Source organism: Brachyhypopomus gauderio, chromosome 5, assembly GCF_052324685.1.
Source record: "Brachyhypopomus gauderio isolate BG-103 chromosome 5, BGAUD_0.2, whole genome shotgun sequence".
In the NCBI taxonomy this organism is placed as follows: Eukaryota; Metazoa; Chordata; class Actinopteri; order Gymnotiformes; family Hypopomidae; genus Brachyhypopomus; species Brachyhypopomus gauderio.
This window is the reverse complement of record NC_135215.1, coordinates 17,633,647-17,656,723: the sequence shown is the minus strand read 5'-3', so window position 1 is coordinate 17,656,723 and position 23,077 is coordinate 17,633,647. Positions and strand designations below refer to the sequence as shown.

Sequence of the window (23,077 nt, the reverse complement as noted above, 5' to 3'; positions counted from 1 at the left end):
TGTGTGTGTCTGTCCTCTCTCTCTCTCTCTCTTTCTCTCTCTCTCTCTTTTTCTCTCTCTCTCTCTCTCTCTCTCTCTCTCTCTCTCTCTCCTGCACAACACCATCATTAGTGTTGTATTGGCTCCTGCTCTATGAATGAAAGCGGGTGAAGGGATGGTATCTGTTGCCTCTCGCACATCACTGACACATAGGAACATTATATGTCCTGCCACAAGAGGGCGTAGCTCATAGACCCTCATTCCTCCAGTGTGTTATGTAGCCCCTAGTCCCTAAACACTGGTTATGGGAAACTCAGTGAAGTTCTAGCTAAGGGCTTCACTCTCTCCTCCCCTGTCCCTCACATAATCACAAGATTGGCATAAAACCACTGCTGTCATCACTGGCTGTTTTTTTTTTTATTTTTTATTATTTTTTTATTATTATTAATTAAATACCATTCAGGAAACCATTTTCCACATTTTATTGTCTGGCCCTCCTTTGTCCATCATGGGCCTCTTTTAAGGTTAATTTGGGCTGTGTTTTCACCAAGGGACCAATAGAGCCGTCGGTCGTTTGTGTTGCCTAGCGTTCTGCCTGAGTGGGCGTCGCTCTGCCCCTCCGACCACCGGTGGTGTGGGGGTGGATGTGAGGGTGGTTCTCTAGTCAAGATTTGCTCCACGTCACATTTCTCTGCAATCTCCTCTCCACTATCATGTCTGCCTCCAGCGGGCATGGTGGAGGTGGAGAGTGGTGTGGGTGATGGAGACGGCTGAGCGCAGGTGATTAGCCCCCCCCCCCCCCCCCCCAAGCCTGGCTTTGTGCGTCTGCCGCCTGCATCATCACTCTTGGTGACGGACATGTTCTATTAAGGCACATTGAAACCTTTGTGTCGTGCAGCGTTAAAAATATGAGCGAGTGCCCTACCGAGGCGAGGGCTGGGTGCCCCACTCCACGTGACCCTTGTATGCTCACTCCACGTGACCCCTGTACGCCCCATTCCACGTCACCCCTGGATGCCTCATTTTACGTGTCCCCTGTCACCTGGCCTGACTTCACATTCATTCTGCATGTTGGTCAGAACCACTGTGAACACTCCCCATTTCATAAGTTCAATTAATTAAATATTCAAAAACAAATTCCTTTCGCTGCATCCCAGGAACAGTTTATATATAAGTCCTTATCTTCACCGTGTAGGCATGCTATGGAAGCTGTTTAATAATGTCCACCCCAGATTCTGAGCAGGCGGATAAGTGCTCAGAATGGCTCTGAGATGACGGCATGGCTCGTAGGCTGACCGTTCCTGCCCTCGCGCTGAACCCTCTGTGTGGGTGCTGCTCCATCATGGGATTCACATGCATTACGCCGTGCAGTCAGATGCCTGCGTGCTTACTGGAGTTAAATGAGCTCTTCCCTCTACCTGTGTTAGGGGGGTGTGTGGAGATGTGAGGGGTAAAAGGAACACCGTTTGAAGAGTGGTCTGTGGCTTCAATGCTCCCTGTACTGATAGCTGGTGACAGCAAAGCCCCGTGCCGGTCTCCCATTGGCAGAGCGTCTCATGGTCATGGCTGCAGAGCACGAGACCCCTCCTGCCCAAAAATGGGTCCCTGCCCAAAGGACTTTTTACAAGCTCTGTCTATAAATCAAACGGATTCAAATGTGTTTCAAAAAAGTCATCAAATTTTCATCTGAAGCAGTGAAAGCAGCTGTCCTTCAGACGCAGGCCAGCACTCTGAGCCTATGTAGGTCGCACTTCTACAGTCCGTCAACAAGAGCTTACCAATGTGCCCTACTTTTTAAACTCCTGTTTGCCCCTTTACCTAAACGTCGTGCTAGAAGTCTGCGGTTCTTAAACCCAACCAGCCACGCCGTCGGCCTGCAGGTGTCTCCTGCCGGCGGGTTGGATCGTGGGCGCTGCAGGATGAATCTCCCTCCGGAAGCCTTCACCGCCATCCTGACTGACAGATGTGCGATTTGTGCACGTCCCTGACCTTGCCGACAGGAAATTGCTCCACGCTCTGGAGAGGGGGATTTAAACGACGGCCATCGAACAGGGCGTTTGATCCCCTCCGTCCTTCACATGATTAAAGGAGTAGTTCACTCACACTCTAACGTGGTTAATATTGAATGAAATGAATTTGCGTAACGCATTCATTATTCATCAGCGAGTCGAACATTATTCGTTATTAGTGGTTGTGGCATTTGTGAGCAGAAGTATAATTTGTTGTAGGCTGTGTGAAAATGAAAACGCAGCGAATGGAGAAATCCTGTTCTGCTGATGAAGCTCTGGTTGTTTGAGGGTGTAGGCGAATCAGCACTCCGCCCTTCTCCACCCCGCCACTGCAACACACCAGGGGTGGGACTACAATGTGAGTTGGGGGGCGGGGTTAAGATGCAAATGAGCCGAGAGTGCAGACTGCTCAAGCAGCAGTACAGATAGACACAGCCCCGTGACTTGTCTGACCGGCAAGAACTCTGCCTGGTTCTACAGCTTGAATGAGTGAGTGAGTGAGTGAAGCTCGTCTCCATGGCCGTTTGCCTTCCCAGACCCCTGCTGGTCCACCGGGGAACCCAGTGGCAAATCACTGGCCTCTAATCTGGGACGGATGGCTAGGAGAATTTACAATTTGCTTCACCTGAAATCCTCTTATAATTCCATTTAATAAATAACCCAAGGAGAGGAATAAATCACTTTTCCCACAAGATAAATGGACTTTAAGCCAGGAATGACTGCCCTGGAACCCCCTCCTTCCCCAAAACAGCTATCAGAGTCTGACCCAAATCCTTTAGCTCTTTAAAAGCTGTGCAGGCCTGTGGCTGGAGGGGCTGTCCAAACACCTAACACTGCACATCAGCACCTTCACTTTCCCATCATGCATTGTTCCAAGTGCCGTCGGAGATTTGCAAGTTTATGCATTTACATAGTGCCTTTCTTGTACCCATGGAGTTGGATAAGTTATAGCTTGGTAATTTGAGCATTCATTAATTTGAATTGTTTTTACTGCATAATTGTTATGGGCCCCTTCTTACCACAGTGTATTACAAACCAGGTGTTTCTGTCTAGAATTTCTGTTCATGCAATCTAGATCATAATCAGAATAGAAAATGGCTAGCCTGGGTTATATTTTTACTCAGCTGCATTAACACGGACCTTAAATTGAACCTTCTGAAGGAAAACTGACAGAATTCCTCACAAACACATAATCACATGGGGCATCACAAGCACCTTTACCAGTCATCATTAGCGAGGTGTTAAACCAACCTGCTTCATGGTTCTCATGGGAGACGACTGGCGTCACACCCGTTCCTGGGGACTGTCCCTGCTCACACATGGACTACTGCCACGAGGGTTTGGTGTGGAACTGCAAGGTTTGCGTAGGAGCTATACTTCACCGTCCTGCTTCTGCTGTTAAACCATTGCAGGTGGCAAAATGTACGCTTACAAACTGTACCCGTGCACTTTGAACCCCCCCCACCCACCCTTTGCTGATCAGTTTTCACCGCATGTCCAATGCTGACTGCATATTTAGGTGGTGGACCTTTCTCAGCGCAGCAGGATGGGGGTGGGGTGGGGGTGGTTGCTCAGGTATCACTGTACTCCGTCAGCTGGCACTCTCAATGATAGGGAGGGCAGAGTACTGACTGGAGTATTGCTTTTGTTCCGTTGAGTCTCTCTTGCGTTCAAAGTTTTGAGAACGGCTCTAAATTGGCTCCTTTGGTGGCAGAAAATGGCGTGTAAAAAGTGTAGAGGTGATGACCTTAGAGAGGGCCTTAACTGGTTTGTAAACAGAGATCAATAGTTTGCTCGTGCTTTACGAGGTTCAGTGGCTTCATTAATCCACCTTTGATCTGGCTGTGCATTACAGTCCAGGTGGAGAGAACTCTGGCGGGGACTCTAGCTGCGGAGGCAGGGAGGAGCTGCGTCCGCCTGAATCGCCTGCTGCTTGGGGAAGAGGAGGAGAAAGCCTCCAAGGGCAGGCTGATCTATGGCTCAGGCCTGTTAAATCTAGCTGTCATGGGTAATGGTATTTGCTCACATTTCACCACAAGTAGCCTTCCTGAATCCAAAATCGGCTTGCTCTCCGACGGTGTCTCTGACTTTGCCGTCGCGGACATCGAGGTCACCACAGCCTTTTGAGGCGGCGTAGAGAAACTTTTCTGAACTCTGCTCGGCGCCCCGAGTCGGAGCAGGTCGGCTGCGTAGCCCCACGTTGCTCCTACCTGGGCTGGTCACGCTCGGGCGGGGACCTGCTCCCACCTGCTCCGAGGTGCCCACACCGTCCCAGGCCTGCCAGCCCCAGGCAGGACGCGGCCGTGTTGCATCACCGAAAAGAGCTGTTTGTCCCAGACCCCCCCCCCTTCACAAGACCTCACACTTCTATTAGACGTTTCACGCCGATGACTTTGTAGGACTGTTTTCCGCAAACGACTTATTAAAAGCGCAGACGTTTGAGTCCCAGTGCTGCTGCGAAGCCGTGAGCGCCGGACGCTCGGCAGACGTGCTAGAGCGGTGCCATCTGCCCGCTTTCATGCTCCGGTGTAGCGTGTGGAGTTCACCCCGAGGTTGGGGTCGTTAGCAGCCTCCCGCCACGTGACTGAAAGACCTGGCTTCAGAGAGGAGGTGGCACGTTGAACCGGCCTTGGTCAGGAGGACACGCGCTTCACGCTGGGCAGAGATTCCAGCTTCTACCTGTCAGATCGAGACTTTAGGTTTCTCCGTCTCATTTGTTTTCGTTCAGCTCTTTTCCTCCCCCTCGACCAGCTATCGTGCCAAATGGACCAGCGGGACCGGTCAGCAGATGCGGTGTGGTTTGTGGGCGTGGTCTCGTCAGCCCGGGCGGCGGCTGGGTGCAGCGGCTCCTCCCTCCCCGATCCTCCAGGTGCTCCACCGTCTGGCTCTGCTGATCTCTGCCCCGGCCGCGGTCTGCTTCACCTGCACCGCCATCGTTGGCTAGTGCCAACACCCCTGAATATTAATGAAGGAAGGACTTTAGAAGGCCGAGAGATCAGGAGTGCGGAGATTAAAATTGACGGATCCCAACACGACTCCAGCTGTGAGGTGTGCTACGGTGATGGAGTTGTGAGCTGGAGTGTGTGAGCGCGTGTCTCACCGCAAAGTGCTGCGTCACAACACCCCTGCTTGGGCTTGCAGCCAAGGCACCCGCCAAACTGTCCCCCAGGCAACAAATGTGCTTAGGAGGTGATATGATTCATATTTTAATATGCTTAATAAATCATAACGGTGATCTCTCTACCTTCTGTGACATTTTGGTCTGTATTTTCTCTTCTTTATTTTAGTCAGACAGGCTAGAAGCTCGTGTTGGTGTAGGGGGGCTGAGAGGGCGCAGTTTTGATGAGCTGCCTTTGGGATTGACTTCCTAGTTCAATTCCACCTTAAGTTGACCAAATGCAGCCGGATATGGAGCAGCGTTTATTAGCTGGACCGCCAGAGTCAACCCTCGCTCTGCAAGAGCAGGACGGTCCTGCCGGAGTCCTGCTTCGTCTGGCAGGTGCACTCCCCGTCTCTGTTGGTCTCGCTCTCCTCCTCCTCCTCCTCCTCTCTCTTCCTCCTCTCTGTCTGAAGCTGATGCTAGTAGCATTGTGACCAGGTGTACTAAGTGGCCATTGCGTCCTGCGTGACTGAGTGGGGACGTTGCGGTGTTGTCCTATGAGCTGGTGTATTTCCACACCCCCTCCTCTTGTTACTCCTGTCCCAGCTCCTCCGCTTTGTCTTAGGCAGGGAGGTGTATAAAATGAAAAGGTCATCTCCGTATGCATAATGTAGCTAAGCGTACATTTTCCAGTGACCCCTCACGTCTAGGGGGGAGGAGGTTGATCAAGCTGGTGTATTAAAATACCCCTACTGTCAGCGCATACCCAGCACTACTGAATGAATAAGCAAGTAGCTGACAGATTGGAACAATGACGGTCATTAAGGAGTTTAAAGTTTAAAGCAATATAATAAAATAATTGTTCAGTAGTTGTTCAGCTTAATAATAAAACTCATCTGATGCCTGTCACAGTACTGACACCATTCTCTTTCTCTCTCTCTCTCTCTCTCTCTCTCTCCCCTCTTATTTACATGGAGCTTGCATCACACCTCCCGTCTACATTATCTTAACCCACTGAAACGTCTGTAGTGAAACATGAGGTGGCGTAGTGGACAACATTGGCTCCCCTCACACTTTTGTCATCATGGATAACTGCTTTGCCTTATCCGAGGCAGCCGATTGGTCCAGCCCCAGCTGTCTTAACGCGTTTTTGGCTGTGGGCCCCTGACTCTTGGCGGAGTGGCTTTTAAATGCATGAAGCTGTAAATGCATTAGGGAGGTGTTTGCTGATGAGAGCCCAGGCGTGGATCAATATGTCCCTCTTAGTAAGCATTTTGCAGATTTATTGGATGTTCAAAATGAAAAGCCCTAGTCCTTGAACCCAAGTAGGCCTGAGCAGTGGCAGGTTCTGGGGGTGACACCGGGGCACCCAGCACCTCCACCAGCCCGGCGCTTGCATCGCCACGGGCCCGATTAAAACACAGAGGGTGTGGTTCCGTCCCAGCGGGGCTCCTGCAGGGGAGATGCTGCTTTGGATCGGGTTATGACTTCCTGAGGGGTGGAGCCTCATTACTGCTGAGGTCTCGTAGCACATTGTCTCAAGATAAATCCCTGATGCTTTTGAGAGAGGCTGTCTGGGAAGTTGCTGTAGTCTTTACAAGAAGGGCTTGCGAGTCAATGGAGGGTTGGGGCGGGACTCCTGGCTATGTTACGAGCAGGTATTACTCACCTGTGGAGCAGGCCAAGTGAGAGGTCACAGGTGGGAGCCCCTCCCATGGCAGTGGCCCCTCCCACAGTGGAGGTTACCGATGAAGATGTAGAAGGAAGAGGCAGGCATGGAGGGTCCCAGGGCCGTCTCTCAGCGGCGTGGTGTTCACTACATTAGTGCTCGTCATTTTTACCTCCAAGTACCCCATATATCAAATGAATATATCACAAAATTCAAATGAATATTTTGGGGGTGAAGCCGTTTCCTTGCTGTGTGATTTACAGTGCTTCACTGACTCATGAAGATGTTGGGGCTGCTAGCAAGCTCACTGCTTTAGAAAGCAAAGGTCTCATGATTGATTTTTACTCTGATTGTGATTTTACCCTCATGATTGCAACTTAACAGATAAGAAAACAATTGTCTTCTTGTTATGATTATCACATGAAATTCTTCAAGGAAGTGAATCCAGACCTTTAACATAATCCACAAATCACTGGCACCAGTCACTTTAAGAAAGACCCTGCATGTGGGGTAGAACTCCATGTAGGTACCTGCAGGTAGTTTTTCTTAAAAGTTAAGAATCTAAAATGCCCTCTAATGGATGAGGTTGAGAATCTTCCAAGGATCAAAGCTTTTTGAATAGATTGATTTAGTCTTGCCCTGTGTGTCCTGGTGAAGATAAATGTCTGAGTCTACGTCAGTGTTCCCAACGGACGTTCATTAGTGGAGATCTTCAGCTTGCTGGTGTCAGCTCTGGGTCAGTACTGGTCCTGACACATTCAGGCTTGGTATTGACCCAGGAGTCCTAGAGGTCACCCAGACTGTTTTTATTTGTGAGTAAATGGTTCAGTACTCAACATTAGTGTGCAAGATGATCGATAAATTTAGCAAATTCCCAATCAGCAGTAAATCACATGTTGGCAGTCAACATTCATTAACCTCTGCTTGAATAAAAATTACTATTATCCTCATCCTTCACTGTACTCAATTGGATTGATAATCATATTGTAGCATGATTAGAATTGATGCCAAATCAATAGATTGTTACACCCTTAATTTCTACACATCAGTTAGGATGATGCACGGACTGGATGGCAGTCTTTGTCTTTCTGAAACACACACACGCACACATGCTTTCACAGAGCTCATCCGCTGACTCCATTAGAAATAAGGTAGACCAAAATTTTAGATATGCTCAAACTGCCTAATTGTTTTGTCTGTACTTTGCATTTGGCCTTGCAGTTAAATATTCATGATTATCTTTGAGGATGTGGTCTGGGTGCTGTTACTCCAGCACTGTCGTGTTGAAATAGAGGCTTTGTGAGACACCCATCATGTTTAATGAGCTCGTTTCTGGCTTGGCTGGACATGGTTTCCCTGGTGACCATATACCAAATAAATGGAATGTTTTGTGTTTTCCTGCAAGTCCCGTCATTACAGACGTCCTCCACCTTCTCCTGTCTTGCTTTCACACAGAGTGAGCGTTTCCTCATCACTGCCTTATAATGCTCTGGAACATACAATTTTCGTTTCACGTAAGCCTGTGTAACAGATGACAGGGGTATTAAGCTGTCTTTTTCACATTCTTCACAGCGCAGTCTTACACACGCCACATACAATAGCCGTGATCAGAGATTGGTTCTCTCTTTCTCTCCTACTTCAAGATGAAGTCTTGAGGTTGGAGACCTCATTGGAGCTAATGCTTAAGAAAGCTCATATACACTCGTATATATTCATACCTCTGTTCTTCCACTCTCGAGTCATAAAAACTTGATTATGTTTTTCCAGAGGCTAATATTAAACTTTGATAAAATGAAGCACATACAGATCTCTATTCAGTATTGCATTATTGTCCCATCTATACTGTACCCATAACAACAAAGGATGACCATATATAACAGTGAACTGGGTCTGCTGTAAACTCCACCCCCCCAGTCAGTGTGGCTCCACCTCTATTTACACATGGCTGCCTAGGGAGTTTGTGGGCGGTGTGTGTTTGCATTTCTTCACATGCTGTCAGTAATTAGTTCTACGCAGCATTTTACAGCTCAGTGTACAGTTCACTCCAGCTGCACTAAAAAAAACCAAGAAACTTTTAAATAAATAAGTAAATATTTCTAAGCTTGTAGTGCAGATGAGGCCATGCGGCTTCCTGCTGTCCTGTCCATCTGAGGATGCTTTGATGGGTGGGGCTGGCGAGCGGCCGTCCCTGGGGGTGTGGCTTTATCGTCTTGATGTGAGAAACAGCCACTGGTTACACCCGCTCTCCAAGTCTCTCTCAGGCTCGGTCTCCAAGGAGATGATTAGTCACCCCACGTTTCTCAAGACCATGCAATTTTTATGTATTACTCATTAGAGAACAGAAAAAACAAACAAATATACGTTTACCCTTTTAACCTCATTGTGAAATCCAGACACTATAAATATACATGTTCACCCCTTTCCTCTGGTGTACCAGTTGTCTAATTGCAGAAGACCTGCGTGGTTGTGCTGCGTGAGACTCTATTTGGAGAGTTCTGGCCACTTTGTGGCTAAGCCTCAGTGACTAGTTATTGACTAGTTAGTGTTTTCATAAATCTCTCTACACTGCATCATTTTTACTGGGATTTAATCTGCCAAAGGCCTTGCCTGGCACACTGGGATACGAGAGGGGTTATCAGCCAAGTGTGTGCATCGTTCAGTACTAGACCACTGCATGAGGGCTTGTTCAGTACTAGGCCAGTACTTGTTCAGTCCATGTTCAGTACTAGGCCAGTACTTGTTCAGAACAATGCCTGCAGCTCTTGCCTCCTTCCCCAGAAAGGATTTACACAATGCATTCTGTGACTAAGAATTTCTATCCTGTAAAACCAAAAAAGTTTCATATATTTAAGAAGTGTTGGTAGGAATGCAGTGCTGCCCCCTTCATGGAGTCATGTAGGAGCCTGTTGCTTAATTTTGATCTTGATCCTTGCTTCATTCATGACCCGTCTGGTGAGGAATGTGGCGGCAGGTCGAGTTCTGAGGTCGGGCCTGTACGTGCAGTACAACTCCGCTGATCTCAAACCACAGGGGGACACTTATCACATCTAACACGGAGGGGCTGTGTACCATTATCCACTCCTGCCTCGCATTACCATGGAGGCACCACGCGTACGATTATTCCCCTGGCACGCGCCAACGCTAGACGTCTAGTCTTTCAGCAGTAATTAGTTTCAGCTTGATCCAAGTAAATGTTTCTGCTAATTCTGAAAAAGTCTTGCTCATGTCATGCACAAAATCCTGTCATGGCCGTCACAGAGAGCGCAGACTTGGTGTCGCCGTGGGAACACTCAGCATTCCGTTCCTCTTGATTGGCTGTCGGCGAGCATGGCTCATCTTGGGATACGCAGTTTGGCATTGGGTAGTGTTATAATGGGCACGGGACGGCTCCCGCAAACAGCAGCCGCTACCGAAACAGGGATGTCCATGTGGTCTGCACACTACCGCAAACGCCTTCCTGGTGGTGCAGTGTTGCAGTTCACAGATTTTTGGCATGGACAACTCTTAACGGCGTCTGTTTGGGGACGAGTGGGCGTGACTGGAGTTTTGCAGCAGAAGTGCTGAAGAGATAAAAATCCTCTTCTGTTATTTACTTGTTTGCGTGACTGAGCCGTAATCGTGTCGGCCAGGTCTGCATGGGGCCCTGAGTCAGCGAGCGGAGGGATACGCGGTGTAGGTGTGATGCGTCTGAATCAGCGAGTGGAGGGATACGCGGTGTAGGTGTGATGCGTTTGAATCAGCGAGCGGAGGGATACGCGGTGTAGGTGTGATGCGTCTGAATCAGCGAGCGGAGGGATACGCGGTGTAGGTGTGATGCGTCTGAATCAGCGAGCGGAGGGATACGCGGTGTAGTGCGTCTGCAGTGTCTCCCCTCACCCACACTGGTGACGTCTTAACCCTCATGTCCGCCTGGCCCTCGGACGACAGCCGTAATTCAACACACGTTACATCCACCAGAGCTCACGTGTGGGAATCTTTTGGGTATTCATGCATTCCTGTATGAATAGATCTTGGAGTTCTGTGGTTGTTACGGATGGTGTGTGAAAAGCTAATCTAACTGAGATATGCATCACTGTCTGGTGCAGTTTGGTTAGTGAACATCAGAACAGTCCACACAAGCGAGGAGGCACGTGTGAAGGTGCTTAACGCTTCTTAACCAACCTAATGGAATGTTGTCCACTCCTGGAGTTTTGCCCAATCTACCATAATTGTTTTAATTGTAAATTATGTTGGCTGAAACAATTTTCCGTTGTTTTGCTTTTTCTTTCATCCTGCTTGGTTGAATCCAAGTTTAGGGCCCCGGCTGTTCTGACAGTTTGCTGTGCTCCAGCAGTCTGTGTTGGGGCACACTCAATGTGGCCTGACTCACCATCATTCACCTTTTATATTGCAGACAAGCAGCCTGATTGTGCCATAGTTTTCTGATGGAACTGGAATGGGGCCCTCCCCTCGTCCCCTACTGCCCCGGGCGGAGACGCCGCGCTCCCCCACAAACGCCTCGCTGTGGCGCTGACGTGTGGACGCTTTACTTTTACTGCACACTGATGGAAGCACAAAGGCCCTTGGAACATTTTCAGTCTTGTGGGGACACATTTCTTTTAACTGTGAGGTCCAAATCGAAATTGTGTACGTAATGGGATTTTTAATGCATATTTACACCCTCAGCCCACACACACACACACACACACACACACACACAATTATCCCACAGCTGAAGTGACTGGAACATCTCCTTTCAGTTGCTCTATATGAAGATGTTTCTAGATTAATTATCTTCATTGTTCAAACCATTTGTTCAGTAAAGATCTGGTAGGGCAGAGTGTTGATACCATGTAGATGTACAGAAGTTTCCCAACGGTTCACAAACTTCAAGCTGTATTGTTTCTCAGCTCTATATCACTTTGCAGTCTCTTGCTTTTCTAGAGTATTTTAATCCAGAGGTCAATCTTTGTTTTCTTTTTCTAAGAAATGGAGCGACCTCTGACCCAGAGGGCCGTGACCAATTAAAACGTGACCTTTGGAGTTAATAGCTTGCTTTATGCTGCTGGTGAAAGGCTGTAGAGCGCTAGCCGCCTGTAGGCTCTGTGCAGTCATCGAGCAGCCTCCTCCCTCTCTCCTCTCCTCCCCTTCCTCTGTCCTCTCTCTCCCCTCCCCCTCTCCTCACTTCCTCTTCCTCTGTCCTCTCTCTCCCCTCCCCCTCTCCTCACCGTCCTCTCTCTCCCTCTGTCCTCTCTCATCCCCTCTTCCCTCCCTCCTTTTTCTCTCTCGTTGGCGTGTTTCACTGGAAGCCCCCTGCGGCGGTGGTTTGTGAGTGTTCCACTTCACTCTCATTCGGTTAGGCCTCCTGGACCATGCAGCCCTCTGGGGAGAGGCGGTGAGAAGACGTGTCTTCTGTAAGGACACACTGGGCCGGTCTGTCTCTGGGCTGGACTTTTGTTTGTCTCATGTCAAAGATGCAAAACCACAGCTATCATTCGAATTGTACAATCCAACTCTTCAGCTCAGGTAAACACGCTTCTGAGAAATGTCGTCTGCTCGGCAAAACATAATGGGGCTCAATGTGCTCTATTAGCCTACGAAATCCCACATCCTCTACGACAGAGAACGGCTGATCGTCTAAGGCAACGAGTTCCATAATTTTTGGTGTAATGTCCTTTGCCTTGGCGCCATCACTGAAACTTTTTTGCTTTCTGCATCACAAACTTTTTTGCTTTTGAAACTTTTTTAAAATCCAAATAAGCACGTGCAGGTGGCGATTTTTGCTTGCGTCATCACAACACATCGTTTCGGCCGTGTTGTTTCGGTGATGAAAGTATTTCGGCTGAAAACCGAAAATGCAAATTTAAGCCATTTCGGCCGAAAATTTTCGGTGGCCGAATTTTCGGTGCATCCCTAATTACTATACTCCACATTACTATACACTACTCCACGTTACTACACTCTACATTGCTGTGCTCTACATTACTCAACATTACTCTGTGAAACCGACTGCTGGTGAAAAAATGTTGGTCTCCCACATCTATCTAAAATCTCTAACGTCTTTCTGGTGTTGCTTGTGCACGGGCTGTGAGGTTGCGGACCCTAAAGGTGTCGTCCTGGTGAGCAGCTGTCGTTTAGGAACCATCTTACAAGTGGTTAATCTGGAGCATGTTGGTAGCATCAATTCCAGAGTGGTTAAAACACAAAAACAAAGCCCTGTATAAATTGAGGGAGCTGGTGCCTGCAGATGTGTGAGGGCAGCCGCCAGCGTTGGGGTGAATGTGTGCCACCATACAGAGATCCAGAGCTACGCTTAAGCCTCTTCTGAAATGCCCCATTTTTGAAGTTCAAAGAACGTGGAAGAAATGTGCCCTGAGGAGGGTGGGAGGGGAGGGGGGGCTGGGTGAGGTCACATGACCACCTCCGAACACTGACTCAACCCCCAGTTTTGCCTGTGTGTAGAACCAGTGGTCTAGATAATCACTTTGAGACCATGTCAGTCAGGCCATGTTGGAGTTGTGGGCTGGTGACATGCAGCCAGGTCCACACACGAGCGCCTCTCCACCCACCACTCCACCCTACTCTCCCCCCAGCGGTGAAGATGCTGCAGTTGGAGTGATTTCAAAAACCATTTACTGCACATTTTGCTCCTTGTGTGCAGGTCAGTCTTTAAAAAATGAATGAAATGTGGCTCAAAAGTTTCCACTCCTACGAGCTGCACCATGTTAATGAGGAAATTCTAGGCTGGTAGTAAATTAAATATTTTCAAGGTTAGTTGGGGGGACAGATTGTTTTGAGTGCATGTCCTTTTAAGACTCAGATGGTATAAAATCAAAACAACCATAAATTGTAACATTTTATTTAAAAATATATGTTTTAAAGGAAAAAAAAATCTTTAAGTTGGCCACATCTTTATCCACTATACATATATGAAATTTGTACATATACAATACAAAAGAAAAGAGGATGTGAAAAGCATTCATTTTGCACAAAGAGATCGGGGGGTGGGGGGCATGATTTCAGAAAGGTGTAATCAGGCAGAGAGGAGACCTTCAGCATTATAAAAAAAAAAAAAAAAAAACCCAAACCAGAACCCTAAGATCTAGTGCACAGAGAGCTCTTCATAAAGCAGAGAGCTGAAGTCCTGTGAGTGGTGGACTGGTTACCAGTGAGATGTCCCAGTCTGCTCAGTCTCCAGTCTACTGGGAGCTGCTCTAATGGTGCCCTCTTGCCCCGCACCGTCTCGCACCAGCGCACACACCTGCCCAGTCATGCCCACTAACCTAGTGGTACTGGTATGGCTGGCAAAACTCCTTTCTGCTTGCGTGCGAGGCGGGTTGTGGGGAGGACCACCTGCGTCAGCGCTTACCTGTCTGGTACAATCCAAAAACAGAGGCCAGGACAAGACAGAAGCATGTACTTGGATCAGTAGATATCGGTGGTAGTCTCAAACAAAATAGACAAAAACTACCCTCCCCCCCTCCCGGGCTCTTGGAGTGAAAGTGTTGGTAGAAACATCACACACTTGACTAGAAAGGGTTTGCTACACTGGCCCTCTGCCCTTCAGATGTGACTCGGTATTAATTATTCTCCTTTTAATTCCATTTTGGAGTGAGGGGGTTTTGATTTGTTTTGGCTGGCGTGTGTTCAGACGAATTGTGGTAAAAGGCTGATTCCGATGTTTTGGCTCTTTTAAGTTAATTGCCTTTTCCCCCTTTTTCCTTTTTGGTTGATCTTAAGGCTCCCAGTGTATGTCTGGTATATTTCTGGCAGATGGTGCTTCAGAGCGCCCTCTAGAGACCACGCCGTGCATCTCCTCATGCTTCCCCATGACATGTTAGCCGTGATGCCTTTCCCATTTTAACTGAAGCCAAAAATACCTCTGATATGACTAGCAGTGCCTCAGATGAGTTTCTGGGCACACCACCAAAGCCTTGCAAACTCCTTTCGTAACTTGTAGCTTTTACATCGCCTTCCTTTTATTTTTAAGTTGCTGGACGTGGACTAATGGCCTTGCCACTGCGGTGCTGATCCGTTGGGCCCGCCTGCCACCCGGCCTGTTGTCGCTCACCGTCTGCTTACGCCGGCCCCTCTTCCCGTGCTGAGGTGCTCGTTGGCTGTGGGTTTGAGTTGAATGGGGTGCAGTGTGGACGCACCTCCCCTGTGAGCTGCACAGAGCAGCCCGGGCTGTGTGTGCTCGTCAGCCTGGTGCTAATGCATGCTGGCCTCCTGCTGCATGCTAATGTGTCTGGGGCAGCCCCTCTCCCTGCATACCCCCCCTGGTGTCTTAGTGAAGATACTGCACACACTGTCCCAGCACCCTCCCCTCTCTCTCTTTCCTGCTTATTGTTTCTCTCACTCACCCACTCATCTTTCACCCTTTCATCTTTCACCTTTGTGTCAACCTTTGGATGCTCCTGGCTGCCATCTTCACAAATGCTGCAGTCAGAATTGTCCACCACAAACAAACCAGGCCGCTGCCGACGGCCGCTGCCTCGTGCTGGGGAGAGGTCGCACTCGTTTCTCCCCGCAACTGCAGCTCAAAGGCCATGCAGTCTAAATCTTGTTGGAGCGCCGCTGTGGCTGACAGAATATTAGATTCTTTTTGCCTGTCCTTAATTGGCTCAATCTTGGAGCTGTCAGGTGTGATTATGGCCTGTGCATCCTGGAGGACGGCTCTTTGTTTTTAGGGCAGGGTTTTGGTGCCTGTATATCCTCCCTTGTGCGTGTTCTCACTCCTCTCTCTCTCCTTCTGTTGTTCTCTCACTCCTTTCTGCATTTCTGTCTCCATGTATGCTTGTTGTCTCTCTCTCTCTCGCTCTCTCTCTCGCTCTCTCACATTTCTGTCTCCATGTATGCTTGTTGTCTCTCTCTCTCTCTCCCTCTCTCTCTCCCTCTCTCACATTTCTGTCTCCATGTATACTTGTTGTCTGTCTCTCTCTCTCTCTCTCTCTCTCTCTCTCTCTCTCTCTCATTCCTGTCTCCATGTCTGCTTGTTCTCTCTCTCTCTTTCACTCTTTATCTCTTTAATTTGCATGCGCTCTCACTCTCTCCCCTCTCTCCACCCCCCTCCTTCTGAATCTTGCCTCTTGGAAATTCTTTTCATCGTGGCTTTCTTGTCCTCTAGCCTACATTTAATGGTCGCTAATGTTTATGATGCATTAGGCAAAGCTGGACTGACCATCACAGTGAGTGTGTCGTTGGGCTGGACTATTTATCCCAGCATTTTTTCTTGTTTTTTCTTTTCTTCTTTTTTTTGTTTACACCTCCCCCCCCTTCTCTTTAAGCATGTGCATATATGTAATGGTAAAGTGAACGAATGCGGCCATGAAAGGCTTCTTTAACCGCCTGTGATGTCACAGTAGAGGGCGCGATCCAGACAGTTAGCAAACATAATGCGCAATCTGATTAGACGTTAACCTTTCCACATGTCGAAGAAGGGCCTGGATTTTATTGGATTAAACTGAAATCAGGAACGCTGTTAACCATTGTCATTATTTCAAACGGAAGCTTTGGTGAGATGAAATACACAGACCATGGCAGATAACTGAGGATGTAGGGGTGGTTGGGTTCTGTCCTTTGACTCTCTGTGGCCTAAATCTCATATGGTATCATTTTAACAGTACTCTTCCCAATAATAATAATAAAAAAGAATATTGGAAACCCTGGGACCAACCCTTTTATTTCTCTTCCACAGCAAAGTAATAAGTCGTATATAATGTCCAATAATGTTATCTATCGTGCACCGTAAAAATCTTTTTTTCCTGCTTCTTGTTCTAGTGAGATTTGCACTTTTGTACCTCATGTTCAACACCACGTTATGCCCCTCGTGTGATCAGATTTGCCCATTTATCAGAGTACAAGAGTCATTTCTACTCTGCGCTGTCACACCGGGCTGGAGCAGTAGCGCTCTCTGCTTCCTGTGCTGTTGAAAAAAATGACCATTAATGCTTTGACATCACGTGTCACCTTTGACTGGGAGTGATTGCCCTAGCTCGATATGAACCTTGCCTTCATATTATAAAAATAAACTTGTGAATTTCTTTGATATTCCCTTTCCAGTTCCATCCCAATGACCTCCAAGTGTTTACTGGTTGTCAAAGTGAGTTAAAAGAATGTTGTTTTTGTTTTTTTTACTCTCTACCCCCCAATTACAAACTGAAAATGAGTCCAAAAGCAAACCCTGTATATATATTTTTTTGTTTGTTTTTTTTTTTTAAATGTTTAAAATGGTAAACCCATAATCTGCAGGAATAAATAGTGTTTATACTTCACACTCTTTGTAAGGCAGTTGCTGACATTTGCACTGCCCATATCCGTTAATGATCACCAGAGCACCCTCCTCATGACTGGGTTCGTACTCGTTATAGGGCACCTGTGTGGCCAGGTCTGCCATTGGTTGCCTCTGCTGGGTCCTCATCTGTCGGCGGTTCTGAATGGCCGAGCAGTGGCGTATCCGTCGCAGGGCGGGAGGACAGCACTTCCGGGAGATGTACACTACAAAAACGATGAGGAAAAAGACAAACAGAAGGGCCATTGTACCTATGATGACTCTCTGGGTCAGCACCGTGTTGTCCATGGTGGTGTCGTCCTCGTTAATGTCTGCTCCGTCCACCGTGGTGGTGGTGGCCAGGGCAGTGAGTGGGGTCTGGGTGGTGGTGGTGGTGGTGACGATAGTAAAGCTCCCAAAATCCTCTGGATAGAAGTCCTGTGTTGGCGTCTGCATATTCCCAAACAATGAGCTAGTGGCCTCTTGGGGCTGTGTGGCTTCTGTGCTGGTGCCAGTCAGCACAACCGGTGCTGAGAAGTTCTGACACAGCTGGAAGCCGTAGACGGCGTCCAGTATTTCCTCTCCCTGCGTGTACTCGGGGCTGTGACACAGGATGGAATGCTCCCATCGACCTTTGAACTTACTCAGCCAATTGGCCAAGTTGCAGATCCGTTTGGTACACTCCCAGAGGTTGCTGGACAGCCCCACTGTGGTTAGGGACCTCCACATATCCGTAGTTTGGGTGTCCAGACTGGTCAGTTTGTTGTTATCCAACAGGAGGACCTTAAGGTTTGGCAGCGTTTCAAACACGTCTGGGGTCAGTATGCGGATCTCGTTCCCAGTCAGATCCAGTTTCTCCAGGGTGCTCCACAGCCATTCCATGGTACACGTTAAGTTGTTAATTTTGTTCCACTGCAGATAGAGGAACTGGAGGGTGACCAGTCGGGGGAAGTGAGCTAGGTTGATCTTGGTCAGGTGGTTGTGTTCCAGATGGAGTTCTCGTAGCTTCACGAGCCCGGCGAACCCGTTCCGAGCCAAGCTCCGGAGACGGTTGTTGCTCAGGCCAAGGTACTCCAGGCTTCGGCAGTCCCAGAAGGCCCTGACAGGTGTGGTCCGCAGGGAGTTGGACCGCAAGTGCAGGATCTGGAGCTTCCGGAGTCCGTGGAAGATCTCGGGCTCCAGTGCAGTCATCTGGTTGAAGGAGAGGTCCAGGATTTGGAGATTGATGAGGTGGACGAAGGTTGTGTTGGGCAGCTTGGTGATGCGGTTGGAGCTCAGGTTCAGGTCTTTGAGCTTGTACAGACCCTGGAAGGCATCCTCATGCACGGTGAGAATTTGGTTGTGGTCCAGGTGTAGCCAGGTCAGCTGGGTGAAGCCGAAGAACTGGTCCGGGCGCAGCTCGCCGATGCTGTTGTGTCGTAGCGAGAGGCCCAGGGCTCCTTTGTCGACGCCGTCCGGGGGCACCAGGAGCCCCTGCGTGTCGCAGTAAAACTGCAGGTCTTCGCAGCGGCATTTCTGAGGGCAGGCTGTGCATGACGCCGGGCTGACACACACGAGCATGCTGATCAGACACAGCGCCGCTGGTGCATGGCCCACCAATGGCCACCTTGAATGGAAACCTGGGTGGGTTTAAAGATAAGAAAATAAACCGGCGAGGGGTGGGGGTGGATCTGATCTCTGCAGTGCTTGAAACATTTCTCTCTCTCTTTCTCTCTCTCTCTCTCTCTCTCTTTTCTCTCATTCTGTCTCTCTTTCCTCTCATTCTGTCTCTCTTTCCTCTCATTCTGTCTCTCTTTTCTCTCATTCTGTCTCTTTTCTCTCATTCTGTCTCTTTTCTCTCATTCTGTCTCTTTTCTCTCATTCTGTCTCTCTCTTCTCTCATTCTGTCTCTCTCTCTTCTCTCATTCTGTCTCTCTCTCTTCTCTCATTCTGTCTCTCTCTCTTCTCTCATTCTGTCTCTCTCTCTTCTCTCATTCTGTCTCTTTTACTATGTTTAGCAACATGTAATCTTCATAGTGATGCAGGATTTATGTAGTGGATAACAGATTTTCAACTTTGATCATTTGACAGACTTAACACTAACCATTTTATTCTTTGTAATTAATGTATATTAATGAATTACATGTCGCATTTGTCAAATACATTTTACTATCCATTCACCTATTTCAGCCAACAAGTACGACATCTAGTATTTGATTTGAAGCTTTAGAATTTACATTTCTGTTTCTGAGACTCGGTTCACCCTTTTCCACGGCTCGCTTTGGTCTGCCGAGAAACCTTATTTCAATGTCTTATTTTGTTACCCGACCCCCCCCCCCCCCCCCCTGCATAACATATAAAAACCGCAGTTATTCAGGAACAGTCCGAACCATGGCTGTGAATCCGAAGGGAAGAAGAAAGACGACATTTTAAGTACATAGATGTTTCTGGATAGCCTGTCAAATACCCCCCCCCCCCCCCCCCCCCCCCCCCCCACCACCACCACCCCTAACACACACACACACACCCGCCCGCTCGCGTTCTCTCTCGCTCTTTCCCTCTCTCTCTACCTTGCTCTCTGCCTCTCTCTTTCTTGCTGCCTCTCCCTCACTGCCTCTCTCTCTCTCTCGCTGCCTCCTTCACACACACACACTCGCTCTCTCTCTCTCTCCCCCTCTCCCCCTCTCCCCCTATTCACTTCATTTCCTATTCAGGTCCAGTCTCTGAATAAAAGAGCTAACTTACCCATTCTTTTGTGAACATCGGCGGCTGCATTCAAATGTCTTTTTTCGTAGACTCCTCGAACAACCAGACTGGAGAGAAATCCAGAGGCAGAAAAGCCTTTTGAGTAAATACAAAAGCAATCAAGGTCTTAAGAACTAAAGCAATGCTGAGCCCCCTCATCTGAAACACATTCACAGATTCCATGGCGTGGGGTTCTGGTTCTTGTCCATCCTGGCTCATTTGACGGATTTCGTCCCCTCCAATTCCACCTTCTTTATCCGTTCAACTCCCAAATTAAGAACGAATCGGCTGTTTGCTCTTCCAGGAATCCTTAATCTTTTAGAAGTTGCTGATTTGCATCCAGCGCGACCCTGGAGCCGCGTCCCCACCTCCTCTCCCCCGTCCTCTGCAGTGTCGTCAGCCGCTGCTTAATTGTCCAGCATACATTCCTCTTTTCCGGGGCTCGCGCCTCCTTCAGCCTTAACTTGTTGATGGCAGGCAGACCCCCTGCTCGCCACGGCAGCTCCGCGCAGTCCGCTTGTGCGGAGTCTTTGGCGAGGAGGAGGAGGAGGGGAGCGGAGAGCAGCGGAGACGTTATTCTGGGCTTTTGTTGCAACCTCTCGCTGCTACAGAGTGGTGGCAGACTGGCGTCGATCATCGGTGCCGGCGCTCGCTCGCTCCCTCTCGCTCGCTCCCTCTCCCTCTCTCGCTCGCTCCCCTCCTCTCTCTCTCTCGCTCACACACTTCAACTTGCTCATTCGCTGTCTCTCTCTCTCTTTTTCTAGCTAACTCACACATGCAGTACACCATGCATGAATGTTTTTATTCAATGTTTCCGTTACTTTTGAATTAATCGTCATCGGAATATTGATAACGTCAAGTTCTTTTTATGACTGTTGAAATTAAGTCGGTGTAAATCTCTCTCTCTCCCTCGGTCCAGTCAGCCTCTATCATGCATCAGTGTTTGCGTGTGTGTTTGTGTGTGTGTGTGTGTCACAGCTGTGCTGTACTGTGAAATTCATAGAGAGAATGTAGATTTCTGCTGGGATTTAATTCTTTGAGATTAAGATGGTTATTTTGGTCTTCACCACCACTTCACATTTCCCAATTAAAAATCAAATGAAGAATCCCATTGTGATGGGAGCCGGACCCCCTCCCCCCCCATCTAAATAGTGATTTAATGGATTTAGAATGCAAGTTGGCACGGCAGGACGACACCTAATTTGATATTACCACTTGTAATTAGGTGGCCACCCCTCCCCCTCTCCCCTCCTCTCCTCTCCCCCTTTCCAGCATGTAAACGTCACGCAGGTGGAGTACTGGGGGGGTTGTTGGAGTTGGAGACTGGAGACGTGTCCGGCGGGGAGCCGTGGCCCACTGGGCACACGCACGCTGGCACGCTGCTGTGTATTCACACCAGCTCACTGAACTGTAGCATTCAGGTCACTACAGAAACTTCACTGCTTCTTCCTCTCTGTCATCCTTTACGTTTCTGCTCCTGTGTACTTATTATTATATATATTGGCATGACTTGCTTTATGAATATTTTTTGTTATTTGTGTATTTTGTGTTCACTGTGGAGGTTTTCCAGTGGTTAGCTTCTGGCCAATCATCTCCAACTATGAGGACATATTTAGAATTGGGGAGGAGTTTAGCTCCTGACTAGTTGGGTCTGGGGGCTCCATCCAAATGATCTGTGGGACCTACGAGTGTTCACGAGATGCAGCGCTTGTGTTTTCACTTCAGCTGATCTGTCCTAGTTTTGAGATCTTTCTTTTCCTCATTTATTTCTTATTTTTAGGTGAGAGTGTGAAATCACCTTAAGTTAAGCACCTCCTCAGAAGTGTAGACGGCGAGAGCCTGTCTGCGTCGGGACTCCAGAGTGCTGAGTGAGGCTTCACGGTGGCTCATGGATTTCGAGGGGATTGGGTGTGAAGGGACTCCCTGGATCCCAGGCCTCTGTTCAGCTGACTGCGTTTCAGCACCCGGGGGTAGAGGTGAGGGGGCTCCTACTGGAGACGTGGTCCGCTGGCGCCTCCACCTGCAGGTCGTGTCCCCCTCCGCTGCGCCCGAGTCGCGCAAGGCTCTGCCCGCTCTTGGACTAGGGCTTCCAGGGGCTTATGGTCTCCAAGGGCCTTGTCCCAGCATGTTGAGTGTGAGCGCCGAGGTTCGCTCTCGCCTGTTCTCTGGCAGACGTGCTTGGCTTTGGTGTCACTGGGTGGACGGGGGCGGGGCTGGAGCTGAGGAGCTGCCCCGCCCACTGGAACCTCACACCTGAGCACCTGCGGCATGCCACAGCGAGATACGGAGAGAGGCGTTCTGATCCAGAAGGCCTGACACGCCTTGGGCACTTTTGGGACTCGCTGGAGAAGTGTTTTTGGCGTGAAAAATTTGGCGGCCTGCTTGAGTCCTCAGTAGGAACCCCCCAGTGTCGGGGGAGATGGCCAGACTACAACAGCAGTAGAGGGTGCAGAGTGCAGACATAGTACAGTGTTGGGCAGGATGGGGCCACGTTAGGCAGGACCACAGTGTTGGGCAGGATGGGACCACGTTAGGCAGGACCACAGTGTTGGGCAGGATGGGACCACGTTAGGCAGGACCACAGTGTTGGGGTAAAGAAGCAGCTTCAGCTAAACAAACGGATCAGTGAGGAGCAGACTAACAGGCACAGCAAGGAAAACTGTATTTCCCCCCAGAGTCAGACAATCATACATACACCTAACTGTCTTATTAAATGTTGGCATAAATTTCCTGCATTTTACACCGTGAGTCAGCAAAATTGCTTAATATTCATTTTGTGACGTTGAAAATAACTGTTGCATATTTAATTGCTGTGGGGCAGCAGGTAGCCAAGATGTAGCCCCACAAACACTCACACAGGAGGAGCCCAGTTGGAGGTGCGGCACCTACACACGGGGAGGCGCAGGGCGGGTGTGCGCCACCTACACACGGGGAGGCGCAGGGCGAGTGTGTGAGGCACCTACACACGGGGAGGCGCAGGGCGAGTGTGTGCGCCACCTACACACGGGGAGGCGCAGGGCGAGTGTGTGGCACCTACACACGGGGAGGCGCAGGGCGAGTGTGTGCGCCACCTACACACGGGGAGGCGCAGGGCGAGTGTGTGCGCCACCTACACACGGGGAGGCGCAGGGCGAGTGTGTGAGGCACCTACACACGGGGAGGCGCAGGGCGAGTGTGTGCGCCACCTACACACGGGGAGGCGCAGGGCGAGTGTGTGCGCCACCTACACACGGGGAGGCGCAGGGCGAGTGTGTGCGGCACTGTTTTCATGGTCATAGTTTCCTGCCTGTTCAGACCTAGTTTAGGAAACCACTTTTTTCCCATTAGGTGCAAATAAATGTGTATAT

The 23,077-nt window shown here is 49.1% G+C and overlaps 1 protein-coding gene across 1 annotated transcript; it reads right to left on the bottom strand.

The window, feature by feature from the left end:
• Positions 1 to 13,411: 13,411 nt before the first annotated feature.
• lrrtm2 (leucine rich repeat transmembrane neuronal 2) lies at positions 13,412 to 20,428 on the bottom strand. The gene is made up of 2 exons (XM_077006140.1): positions 19,731 to 20,428; positions 13,412 to 18,625 (listed from the first exon to the last, which is right to left on the bottom strand). Exons 1-2 carry the CDS (start codon positions 19,732 to 19,734, stop codon positions 17,001 to 17,003), a joined length of 1,629 nt encoding a protein of 542 aa, XP_076862255.1. The 5' UTR covers positions 19,735 to 20,428; the 3' UTR covers positions 13,412 to 17,000.
• Between the last annotated feature and the right edge of the window lie 2,649 nt (positions 20,429 to 23,077).